The following is a 13,459-nucleotide window of genomic DNA, read 5'->3' as shown; positions in this document are numbered from 1 at the left end:
TCCCGCTTGGCATCCCCTAGGAGCACTGCAGGCAAGTTCACCACTACAGGGTCTGAGACGCTCCCCTAACAAAGCACACACTGTGTGCTGGGTATCAGGATGGCTAGTGCAGAAGCACACACCAAGTTCCTTGGGATCATGCAAGAGGGCAAGCCCAGGCGGGAAGACTGAGGAAGAGGTGGCATTTTCCCTGGACCTCACAGATTCTGATAGAATTAGAGGCAGAGGCAGTGAATGAATCCGTGGAGAGGAAACCGCATGAAAAACGACAAAGGGGATGGAGAGTAAAACGTGGGAGAAGAAAGGGCAGAATGAGAGGGGCTGTGCAGGTGGAGGGGTCCGAACTGTATCCTGGCTCTGATACGACCTTTCACAGTGTCTTCATCCACAAAGGAGAAGAAACACCCACCTCACAGGCTGGTTTGAGGATTAACTGAGAGTGCCTGTGAGCCTGGCTGTCACCTCAAAATTGATCAATAAATGTTCTTTTCCTTCCCCTACAAGTGTGAGCAGCCCATTTTGATGACAGCACCTGTTCTCGGCCCTCATGGTACCTCAGAATCTCATGGAGATAGTTTTTAAATGTTGACTCCTGACCTCTCTTCCTCCAGGGACAGGTGTCAGGCTTGGAGGCAGAATTAGGGAGCCTAGAACAACCAGCACACACACACACACACACACACACACACGGGCAGGGCCTTCTTCAGCACTGCCAATGACAGCGGGTCAGAACCCTGCTGGTCAATCATCCTGGGGCTGCGGGCTGAGAAGTGACCAGGGGACTCAGCCCACCCTGCTTTCTGGAGCACACAGTCCAATGGATGAGGAAAAACCCACACTCCCCTCAAAACAGGCAGAGAACTATGAAGGGCTAGGCTCTCCAGAGCTGAAGGAGAACAGGAGGGAGAGGTGGGGTGGAGACCTGAGCACCTGCCAGAGCTGAACTAAGGAGGGGCAGGATTGTCCCCACCAGCGGGAGGAGGGAAGGGCGCTTCTGACGAGGAAGGGAGCATTAGCAAAGGTGAAGAGGCAGTGGCCAGGCAGAGGTGTTCCGAAGCAAGAAGCATATCTGTGCTGGGAAGGGTAGAGTCTGTGTGCCAAGACAGCGTGAGGAAACTGGACTTGGAAAAAGAACAGTGAGAAACCACAGAAGGCTTCTGAGTGAGGGACACTCAAAAGATTAGTCCCACAGGAAGGGAAAGAATGGACCAGAGAACGATGGCCATGCAAGCGGGGAAGCGGGGCAAATCCCAGGCAGGCTTCAGCAGAGGAAGCCAGAGGCCTGGTCAAGGTGAGAGATGGCAGCTCTCAGGAGAGGCTTTCACAAACTAGAAGGTGCTGTGTGATACACTGACCGTAGGCTATGCGGAGAGGTAGGGGTGAGGCCAGCCCAGGGTGTATCCGGGGTGAGAAGGAAACTGGGACTGGGCTGCCAGGGAGACCCCTCGGAGTGAGAGGACGGGGTGAGAACTGGGCTTGAGATGACCTGGGGTGAGGCAGACCTTCCCAAGAGAAAGAGGGCACCTGGAGAAGGGCAGCCATCCAGTAGTCACAACAGCTGGACCCCTTTCCGCCCCCCAGCAGAAAGGATGAGCACTTTCCTCCTGGAGTGTTCTCACTTCAGCTGAGGTCTCAGGGGGCGGGCAGGGGGGCGCCGGGGTTGGTGCTGGTGACCAAGGTTTGGAGGGATTGGGGGCAAAAGAAATGGCGGGTATGTTGTGGGCTGAACTCTGTCCCCAAAATTCATGTTGAAACCCTAACAACCAGCTCCTCAGATGTGACTGTATGTGTAGACAGAGCCTTCAATGGGGTGATTAAGTTAAATGAGGCCGTGAGGGTGGGCCCTGATCCAATCTGATGGGTGTCCTTAGAAGAAGACGTTTGGACACAGAGACACAAGGACTGTGTGCACATCAAGGAAAGGCAATGTGAGGGCAAATTGAGAAGGCGGCCATCCTGAAGCCAAGGAGAGAGGCCTCAGGAAAAACTAAACCTGACAACACCTTGATTTTGAATTTCTGGCCCCCAGAGCTATGAGAAAATAAATTTCTGTTGTTTAAACAGCCCACACTGCCTGGCCAGCCAACCCGTGCCAGACACAGCCCCAGCCACAAAGGGACACAGCGGAGCCATTTCTCCCAGGCCAGAAGGACAGGGGGCCAGAGGGAGTCGGGGGCTGGTCATACCATGCTGAGGCACTCTGGAGCCCCTCAGGATGCAGCCCACCCTGGCACCCAGGCAGCCCTGCAGGGCTCTCGGGCCTCCCTAGCAGTTCCCCAACCAGGACAGAAGCACAGGAAGGTCACTTGTTGATGGGTCGTCCAGCAGGGACATGTTCTACCTCATAGCCTTCGTGCCGCAAAACCTCGAGCACCGTGTTGTTGCCCGTGAAATGACCTGCAGTAAGAAAAACGATCAGAAACGTGGCAGCTCTCATGCCCACCAAACAGACCCCAAACACACATCGGAACAAAGGCATAACCTTCCAACCCCCTTCCCTGTGTCCCACCCAGGGCGGCTGGAGAGTTTCTGCAATCGGGCCTCCCAGCAGCCCTGCCAGGCAGGCAGCCAGCGAGCAGCGTTTTAGAGACGAGGACACCACAGACCAGAACGGTGCTGTGAGCTGCCCCCAGTCACACAGCTCAGGGGAGACCCTGGGAGCAAATCCCCCACCTCTATACTCAGTGCTAACTAGATAAATCAACCAAGACCCGAGCCCCTTGTCCAACATGCATTTATAAATGCACAATAAAAAATTCCACTTAGAAGCCACCATAGCTAGAAACCTCACCTTGAATTTTATTTGACTTCTTTTCTTTTTCAGAAAAAGCGGCAAAGATCACCAGATAAGCTTACCCTGGCATCTTAAATATTTTAAAGGCCAAGGGTAGGTCCTGGATTCATTTCCTTCATGTCAGGTGTTGGTGCTCAGAATGTCCCTTTAGGTGAAAGTTTATGGCACTTTAATGTCCTAAATGGCTAATTAACTAACAGCACCCATCCTGTGATCCAGCAGAACTTCAGAGGTATTACTACCTCCACTTTAAAATTTAAAACTGGGATAAAATAAGTTCAGGCCCTCACACGCTGAGGACCAGCAGAGCAGAATCTAAACCCAGGCAGTTTGGCTCCAGAGTCTGCGCAATTTTGACAGCTGAATACTCAACAGCTGAAAATCGGGAAAGCAAGTGAAGGTACATCCAAACTGCAGGAGAGGCTGACAGCTGGCCTGAAGGCCTCTCCCCTGTCCCGACTGCACAGCTCTAAGAAGCAAGTGAACTTTGGGTCAGCCTTTGGGACCCTGAGGAGCCGAGGGTGGTGTTACAGCAGAAGGTGCTGGGCTCTACTATGTTCTTGGGTCCAACTGTAGACTCTGTGACCCCAAGAGTGACAAAAGGCAACTGACTCAGATAAAGGGGAGCAGGAGTGAGAGGAATAGAGTGTGTATGGGCTGAACTGGGTCCCCCAAAATTTATACAAGGGGGACCCAAAAAAGCAGAAATATCTTCTGGAGGTCAGGCCCCTTGTACAGGCTTCCCTCTCTAGGTGAGTGTACTAGGAACCCATCTGTATCAGTGTACCAGCTGGCGTTGTTGTGAGAGGCTGTGTTCGGCTTCAGTGAATTCTTTTTGAAGACTCTTTCACAGCATTTGCTCATTTCACAGTGGTTGATTTACGAGCACACCCACCCACATCATGCTGAGTGTTCAGCAGTTTTTGACCAAAAAATGACCCCCATGCCCCACACTCCCTATGCACCTGATCTCATGCCAAGTAACTCTTTTTTCTTTCCCCAGATGAAAAAGTCCTCAAAGGGAAACATTTTGCCAATGTGGAAGAGGCAAAACAAAACAAAACAAAAACAGTAGAAGCACTAAAAGGCCTCAAAATCAACAAGTTCAAAAACTGTTCTGAGCAGTGGAAAAAAAGTCTCGGCAGGTGCGTTTGCATCAAATGGAGAGTGCTTTGAAGGTGACTGAAGTTTAAACATGCAAGAATGAATACATGATTTTTTATAAATAAATTCCATTTTGGGGGGGGTCCCCTCTCATATGTTGAAACCCTACCACCCAGTTCTTCAAATGGGACTGTATTTGCAGACAGAGCCTTTAATGAGGTGATTGAGTTACAATGAGGCCGTGAGGGTGGACCCTGATCCAATACAATGGGTGTCCTTATAAGAGGGGAGATTTGGACACAGAGACACAAGGACTGTGTTTCCTCAAGGGCACATGAGGAAAGACAGGGGGAAGTGGGCAGGGCGTGAGAAGGCAGCTATCTGCCAGCCAAGGAGAGAGGCCTCAGGAGAAACCACCCCTGATGACACCTTGATTTTGAACTTCTAACATTTACTGAGTATTATGAGCTGTTGGGCACTGTTCTTGATGCTTTACACATCACTTAACAACCTCACAACAACCCTACAAAGTAGGTATATTATTACCCCCACTTTATAGATGAGGAGGAGGCACAGAAAAATGAAGCAAATTGCAACTTGAACCCAGGTGGTCTGGCTCCAGAGTCCACACACTCAACCAATTAGGAATAAAAAAAATTGTCAAGGGAATAAAGAGCCCCTCTTAGCAATGCTCCAGCATTCTGAACCCAAACTATTCCGTCAACTGAAGCGTTCCTCCTACTCCAAAGGTGAAATCCATTTCTCATTTTTAAATTTTATCTCCAGATTCCCACGACAAAGTTGTCCTTTGATTTTAAAGCTCTGGAACTTCAGTTCTTTGGTTGTCCTCACTTTACAAAAGTTTGCTAAATGGACAGATTTCAAAATGTTATGCTGCCAGCCCTGGCCAGGTGGCTCAGATGGTTAGAACGTCATCCCAATACGCCAAGGCTGCAGGCTTGATCCCCAGTCAGAGCGTGTGCAGTCATCAACCAATGCTGCGTGGATAAGTGGAACAACAAATCAGTGTTCTTTCTCTCCCTCCCTCCCTTCCTCTCCCTCTCTCTCTCTCTCTCTCCCTCTCCCCCGCCCCCGCACTCCAGCCCATGTCCCTTCCTCTTTCTCTCTCTAAAATTTAAAAAATAACGTTATGCTGCCAAGGCTAAGTATGGGAGCATTCTGGATTTCTGTGGTTCCCATTGGCCCACCCAGCCTTTGGAGGCACGAGGAGAAATGGCCTCACTGTGGAGAAAGCAGCCCCAGGAGGAAATGTGGCCCCGGCAGCTATCCAGACCTCTCCTGACACCTGAAATGCCGGGGGCCTGGGAGCTCTCTATGCAGGGCTGCAGCAGTATGAAGAGCTGTGCCCTGCGAATCAAGCAAGCCCAGGTGTGACAGTGGTCACCTGTGCCATCCATCTGACACGATTCCCATCCAGAGGACCTGCCTTCCGAACTGCTCAGCTCCAACCCACCCACTGGCCACCAGCCAACCTGCTGCCAGCTTCGTTCTGGCCCAGAATGCACCTGGCACAGTAGCGCCACAGGGCAGACTGCTGTCATCTCAGAGTGCCAGCCTTTCCCCTGTGCCCAGGGCTCCATTATTCTGATGCTAGATGTAAGGGAGGCTCTTCAGAGATCAGTTGAGTTTGGCAGGGGTGGAAGGTGACGGGCGGCCTCATGTACCCAGCTCCCACACGCTCCAGCGTTGGGCATGTTCCACCACGCAGACCCAGAGCGGCCACACTGAGTGTTGTGTGTCGACCTTGTATCCTGCACTCTTGTGACCTGAAGTCACAGTTGTTGGTTTTAATTGTCTTTCAATAGATTACCTAGGATCGTCTATACATAAGATCATGTCAACTAAGAAAAGAGATATTTTCTTCCTCCTTTCCAATTTGAATGTCTTTTCTTTCTTTTCCTTGTCTAATTTCCCTGGCTAGAGCCTTCAGCACAATGTTGAGGAGGGGTGGTGACAGCAGCCATCCTTGTCTTGTTCCTTATCTCAGGGGAAAAGCATTGTCTTTCACCATAAGTACAATGTTAACGTGGTTATTCCATGGTGACTTCTTTCACAGGTTAAGGAAGTTCCTCTCTACTCCTGCTTGGATAGAAGAGTATTGCATGTTACAAAGGCTTTCCTGCATGTACAGAGATGATCATGTGGTGCTTGTCCTTCAGTCTGTTAATATGGGGCATTACATTAATTGATTTCCAAATGTTGTGGTAGACTGATTTAATGGTCTCCCAAAATATATCTGTATCCTAACCCCTGGAACCCGTGAATGTTACCTTCTATGTCCCTCACCCCACAAAAAAAGAAGGACTTAGCAGGTGTCATTAAGCTGACAATGTAGAGATTGGGAGGTTACGCTGGATCACACTCACTCTTCCAAGCTGGAGTGTTTCTCTCCAACTCCCCAGTCTACTGGTTAAAAAAGCCACCTAGGGAGGTGACTTCTTCACATTCATGAGGCTATTAAAGAATTGCAAAGAGAAAGCCTAGGCCAGCAAATGTCCCTGCTGTCCTGCTGCACACAGCCAGCCTCTGGCATTTCTGTCCTGAATCCCAGAGGCTACAAAACTGTGATGGAATAACTCAAGAAGCCCTGGCTGGTGTGGCTCAGTGGATTGAGTGCCAGCCTGCGAATCAAAGGGTCACCAGTCCGATTTCCAGCCAGGGTACATGCCTGGGTTGTGGGCCAGGTCCCCCGTGGACAGCATGTGAAAGGCAACCACACAGTGATGTTTCTCTCCCTCTCTTTCTCCCTCCCTTCCCCTCTCTCTAAAAATAAATAAAATCTTTAAAAAAGAAAAAAAGAATCACTCAAGAAGAATTATTTCAAAAAGCCCACAAAAGGCAATAATTTTCCCAGTTTGTCTGCATGTACACAGTAATAGTTAATAGTAATAGCTGAAGTAGCCCCAGCTGGTGTGGCTCAGTGGATTGAGTGCTGGCCCATGAACTAAAAGGTTGCTGGTTTGATTCTCAGTCGGGGCACTTGCCTGGATTGTGGGCCAGGCCCCCCCCAGTTGGGGGCATGCAAGAGGCAAACAATCACTATTTTTCTCTCATATTTCTTTCCCTCTCTTTCTCCCTCCCTTCCCCTCTCTCTAAAAACAAATAAATAAAATCTTAAAATATGTATAGTAATAGCTGAAGTATCAGCCCCAGGCCTTACACTTGGGAGGCTCACAGTCAGGTAAGGAGAGAGAAGATAGACCAATTTTAGTGGAAGTTCAAAAAGTGAAAGGTGCCCAGAAGTTGGGATTCAGTGCTGAGTTTAGAAGAGAGAGAAATGCCTTCCAGCTGGAAAGTGTATCGGGAGCCCTGGTGGTGTCACAGGCACCAGCCCACCCAGCAATGGTTCCACATGCTGGATATCAGGCTCCAGCAGGAGTCACTTAGTGCCTGCAGAAAGTCAAAGGTGTCGTTCATCTCGCCTCCTCCCAGGGGCCCACCTCAGCATCCCCTCCAGGGGAGAGCATCAGAGGCAGGGTCTAGTCCGGGGTAACCTGCAACTCACCAGCTCCAAAGGCAAAGAAAAAGCCTTTGTCGGGGAACTCCTCCAAAAGCGCCTTCACCCGCTTCCCCATCCTCTCCTTCCGCTTGTGGATAAGCTCCTGGCGGAAGTAGCTGTCGATCTCCTGAGCTGTGATGCGTTCCTGAGGTGGCAGCGTGGCATTAATGAAATTGGGAACCTCCACCAAAATAAAGAAAAAGATTAAGGGCAACAGAGTTGTGAATGATATGGCCCAATTTGAGCATCAGATCACCGAGCCTAGAGGGGCAAGGTGCTGGCAAGGAGGAGAAAGAGTATGTACCGTTCTTGGAGTCTCCCACCTGCTACTGTTCAAACTGTAATTTCACTCTCTGGAACCCAAGTAAAAAATATGAAATGAAGTGCACTAAAGGACCTATTCAGCTATTTAAAGCAGTATTTGTGTTCCATTGAAATGATTCTCTTTGATGCCATGTGTTTATATAAGGAGGCCATATCTTTGCATAGAATATCCATAGTTGTAATTTGTTTAGTTCACACACGCTTTTTTTCGTAAAAATAATTTTACCTAGTTACTATTTTAGAATCAGTAATTATGATTCTACTACCAAATACATGGAATTTCTATAAACATTCAGCTGTTTCATAAATTCCATACATTTAAATTTTCATTATTTCTCCAGTTCCTATTTCTCCTTCTTGCTTTCTCCAAAGTTCTTTGCCCTCCTGGCAAATAGTTCACCTGACTCCGGTACACACGTTAGCCAGTTTTAGTACTTGGCTAACAGAGTGTTATCACACCAACAAGGTAACAAGCGGGGTGGTTCCCGCAACGAACGCAGTGGCTGCAGGCGAGGCTGACACACTGCGTTCTCTCCTCACCCGGTCGGCCATCTGGCTCCCCAGCCCTCGGCCCCCTCACCCCTTCTCCTGGGCGCAAGCTCTCCCCCACCCAGGGATGTGACAAGGTTAACCATTACCCTGGTCAAATATCGAATAGGATATCTACCCTGCCTGCTTCTCCTCTTTCCAGTAGCCTCCCGAGACCTCCCACAAGTCCGCACACTCTGTAACTCAGCCACCAGTTTCCATTTTATGGATAACAGATCTTCTGCTATTCCCTTAATATGATATTCTTTTGTTTTCAAATCAAAATTCTTATCCTCTCCTTTATCATCTTTTTAATTATGTCATTTATGTAAGATCCTCCTGTCCATTTCCCAAAATCTCTTCACTTCAGCAGAGCGCCCCCCTGGTACCAGCTGCCCACACAGGCACCCAGAGCGTGTGTGCAGTGAGACGTCCTCCACCTTCTAAACACCAGACAGGGCCTCACCCTCACCACTCAGCCCTGGCCGGCCTGGCCCTCATTCCACAATGGCAGGCACACTCCCCTTACCCATGCCACCTGCAGGGCCCTGAGCAGGACAGGAATGGAGCAGCCACAGGAAAGAAATGTGTAAGACATCTGTCCCCTAACTGCTCCATCAGCCCTACCATTTGCCCACATAACCTCCAAATCCCCCGCCCGTGTTAACTTTTCTCTACTGCTTCAAATTTTAATCTTCCAATTGACCTTGACCTTTCTCCCTACTTCCCCCATCCCCGCCAAAAGCACACATGAGAATTATCACCACCACAAACTCTGCTATTCCTTCTTGAATGTAATTCTTGTTTTCCTTTTCCTCTTGCTTGCTTTGCCTTGGTTTTCCTTCCTCCCACTCTAGACTCTCTGGAAAGCTCATTACGTCCTTCGACACCTGTGGGGTGATGCTGGATTCAGCCTCTGCTGTCCCTCTCCTCAGTGCTGCCATTCCTTCTCGCCACTTACAGTCACTCACTTTTCCTCATGACCAGGTCCCCAGACCTGGACAGCATCACTCACACCCACCAGCTCTTTCCTCTCTTTCCCCAGTGTCCTCCTGCGTGAGGACATCGGTCCTGGTGGGTGGAGGCAACACACTCCCCTATCTCAGAAGCTTAGCTGGCACTTGCCACTTTGTGACCTTAGTGGGGAGGGGGGGTGGCAGCCATAGCTCATCCCATGGGAAGTTTGTTCATAAAAGCCTAACAAGTATCCGTCCCCCTCGGCCCTGCAGGGAGGCTGCATCCTCCAAACCCTGACCACCTGCTCCCTTCCCAGTGACGGCCCACAGGTGAAGCCGATCCTGCGTGAACACTCCCTGCACTGCTTGGCCACACCCTGCAATACTGCAGGATGGAACCCATGTCTGGAAATGCTGGGAGCCTTCCCAGCCTCGGGGTGCCACCCCTGTAAGAATACCATGGACACTTCAGCTGTACCATGCTCACATGTTCCTAGAAGCCAACAAAAGTTTTGCTCCATCACTTCTCAACAGTGTCACCTAAGTCAGCCAGGAGGCTTTCAGACTCAGCTCCCTTCCCTCTGAAGCCACGAGGTCTGCTGCTGAATCCCCTGGAGCTTCGTCCTTTGACTGGGATCCTGGAGTTAATTTGAATCAATGCCCCTGTCAGTTCTTAAGTTTCATGAAGAATGCTTTTGTCAGCTGCAGCATCTCATTCAACATCTAACTCTGACCAATTTTATTTTCAGAGCCCTTCATGAGTACTAATCCTTTGTACACAGGATGTCCAGGTATCAGTAGGTAATGTCTTTATTCTTGTTTCTAAATGAGCTGGGCAGAGGACCAGGGCCCTCACCTGGGAGCTGTCGTGGCTGAAGATGACGGAGCTGAGGTCCCCACAGTTATACTGTTTGATGAGATCCTCGGTCGTGTAGGGGACCTGAAGGCTGCCTGCTCGCAGGCTCTCCTGCTGCAGGAGGGTCTGGTTCAAGGCAAAGATGACCTGAAAGAGAGTGGAGAAAACACAGGCCCCTGCAAGTTCCCTGACCCGGTCATTGTTACTGCCGTCTTGTATGTGTTTGACAATAGCCTCTCCTCTGTGGTGCTGCTATTTAAACAGGGAACGCAGATGCCTGGTCAGCATCCACGGAAAAGGAGGACAGCCCTGCCCCAGCCAGCCCCTAGCGGACTGCACATAGGGGAGCGCCTGCAGAGGAACAGAGGCCACCTGGAAGCCTCCCACAAGAGTGACCAAGAGGTGAGGAGACCCAAAGAGCGAGCTTGTGAGATGGCTGAAGAAGCAGGGGAGAGGCTGGCAGGAGGGGCAGGGGCACACAGATAGACACACACACCAAGGGGTTTCAAGCGCGTGAAAGGCTGGACAATGATATATACACCACACCCTGGCCGGTGGCTTGGTTGGTTGGAGCGTCGTCCCATACACCAAAAGATGCGGGTCTGACCCCCCGGTCAGGGCACATACCTGGGTTGTGGGTTCAATCCCCCGTTGGTGTACACACTGGAGGCAACTGGTCCATGTTTCTCTCTCACATCAATCTCTCTCTGTCTCTCTCCCCACCTCAATCAATAAACATGTCCTCGGGTGATGATTAAAAAAATAAGAATACATACACAAGTCTTCTCTAACCATCAGTGGGGCATTTGCTGGCTAACGGATTCATTGTGTCCACAGAATGTTAATGGACGTTATTGCAAAAAAAGGGTGGGGGCGGGACATGAGGGCTAAACGAAGTCAAATAGGTTTTATCTGCACATGACCTCACGGAGTCTTTAATACACTCACACGTGGGTGTTTCTCCCTGAGGAGGAGACAGTGTGTGCCGGGTTCGCTGGAACATCTTGTGGGAAAATCCAAATTCACGGAATTCTACAAAGCAGTGAGTTCTCCGTGGTACTGGAGAGCTTGGTCAGAGTGGGGAAGGTGGGGGTTCTGACCCCAGGTGGGAACTGGTGCTGGCCACCCTCTGCAAGGCTCTGACCATGCTGAAGATGCTTAGCATTGTCTCTCGTTCTCCGCGGGTACGATGCAGACAAACCACCTTTGACAGGTGCCCTATGACACGCTCCCCCCAGGAATCAGTGTACAGGGTACTGCCTTTGCTCAAATAGCCCCTCCCTCTCTGCTCAAATGCAGACAGGCAGTCCATGTAAGCACACTGACCAGGAGGCCTTCAACAGGAAGTTTTCAATTCTCCAGGGAAAATACATTACAGGCTCAAGTCAGCAAGTGACCCTGCACGGCCCCACCCCCTTTCTCTCTCCTTTCACACTTTCTCCTCCTCCATCTGAGTGGCAAAGGGGCTGGGAGACTTGTTGATTTGTTTCCCACAGGCCACTGCTATGCAGACCTGCCTGCTGCCCTCCCTCCTTCCATGCCCCTGCCTCCCTTGCTTACTATCGCTATCATAAAGTCTTAACCAAAGGGTGGGGGGGGACAAGTCACCCTTTGTAATATCCTCTCCAGTCCTCTCTTCTCAGTCAGAGGCACTTTCAGCCTCTTCTGGAGGTCATCTCCCTAAACATCTGCAGACAGCCTCTCCTGTCTGGGGACAGGACCTTCTGAGCCATGTCCACACCCTCCCCACCCCTCTGCTAGTGACAGGAGCTGACAGAGAGGCAGATACACCCACACCCAGGACCACAAGTTATGATCTAAGTGAGGAAACGGCCTTCCACAGAGGTGAGCGCCTGGATTCTAAAGCCACACCATTAGGACCTCTCCACCCCCATGGGAATTGCCAAATGACCTCAGATTCGCTGGAGCAGCACAGCCTTAAGGAGAGGGGAAGGGCCTGATGAAGCACCTCCCAGACATGCTGGCCGGGCCAAGGTCTCTCACATCCTGTCTCAGACTCATCCAGACCAAGTTCCCAAGGTCTGATTGTCTCACAAACAACTGATGCTGGATTTTGCTGTTTTAAAATCATTCAGGACAAGCCCAGTTTATCTGTTGCTAAGAGACCTGCCTCCAAGAGTTTACATTGAACTGAAATGTTTTTCTTAAGGTGTTCTTTCTATGAGAGAAGACTGAGCCATTCATTGTAATGGACATGCCAGTTTGCAAACTGGGAAACAACTTACAGCCAAAGAACTTCGTTTATTCAGTCCTTTCTCAACATATTCAAATGTTATTCACTTTGAAGACATTTCACGTGTTCTTAAGAAGCTCCCAAAGCCTTGCTAGGATGTTCGTCTTCGCTTTGTATGTTTACTTTTGACAATTAAGCTTTAAATCAGTTTGCATACCAAAACTAAGCCAATAACATCCATGATTTTTGAGTGTTTACTATATTCCAAGCCCCCTGCTAAGTACTTTGCTTATGTTCTCATTTAATCCCCATAAAATCCTAAAGTAGGATTAACTACTAAAGTAGGATTAAATCCTAAAGTAGCATTTAACTACTGCTAAATCGATTTTTTTATTTACAAAAATAGTGGTTAAATAACTAAGGTCACATAGCTTAGTAAACTAAGTAGCGATTTGAGCCCAAACAACCTAACACCAGAGCGTGAGATCTTCACCCCTACACTGTACATGAGACTTGCTGCCACCACGTAGCAGTAATTAGCTTTGGTCATGTGGTCTAATTTCGTTACTAGGCTAAGTTAAAAAAAAAATTAGGAATCTGAAATTGGGAAGAAAAAAAGGAGGGTGGCTGGAAAAGAGGAAAAGAGAGAGGTGAAGAAAGGAGGGAGAAAGAGGGAAAGGGGAAGGCAGGAAAGGGATGAGAAGGAAAGGCGTGCTAAAGCTTCTTTTGTTTTTTAACTCAGATTGAGAGTAACACACACATTATAGGTAATCTAGAAAACAAAAAAATAGCATAAAAGAGAAATTGTAAATTGCCCATAATTTCAACACTCGGGTCTTAACTAGTTTTAACAAGTTGTGAGTATATTCTAAATATGTTTATTCTGTACATTTTATACAGTTGATTGCCTTATATATAAAATTTAGCATCTTGCACTTTTTAGTTGGAAGTGTAGGCATTTCCTCATACGACTACAGTCTTCCTTAACTTCATTCACCCTGGCTGGTGCGGCTCAGTAGATCGGGTTCCGGGTCATTTCCCAGTCAGGGCACACGCCTGGGTTGCAAGCCAGGTCCCCATTAGGGGGCACATGAGGCAACCACACCTTGATGTTTCTCTCCCTCTCCTTCTTCCTCCCTTCCCCTCTCTCTAAAAATAAATAAAATATTTTTTAAAAATAAAG

General features: G+C 49.2%; 1 protein-coding gene across 1 annotated transcript in view; it reads right to left on the bottom strand.

Annotated features, from left to right (window-relative positions):
• The window catches only part of TRABD2A (TraB domain containing 2A), a 50,053-nt gene that overhangs the window by 5,242 nt on the left and 31,352 nt on the right, over positions 1-13,459 (bottom strand). The window contains 3 exon segments of the mRNA XM_053923594.1: positions 2,307-2,397; positions 7,425-7,599; positions 10,083-10,229. Coding sequence (XP_053779569.1) covers positions 2,307-2,397; positions 7,425-7,599; positions 10,083-10,229 — 413 coding nt within the window.

The sequence above is a fragment of the Desmodus rotundus genome, chromosome 5, assembly GCF_022682495.2.
Source record: "Desmodus rotundus isolate HL8 chromosome 5, HLdesRot8A.1, whole genome shotgun sequence".
NCBI classification, from domain to species: Eukaryota; Metazoa; Chordata; class Mammalia; order Chiroptera; family Phyllostomidae; genus Desmodus; species Desmodus rotundus.
Note: the sequence above shows the minus strand (reverse complement) of the source record. Positions and strands in the feature narration are given on the sequence as shown.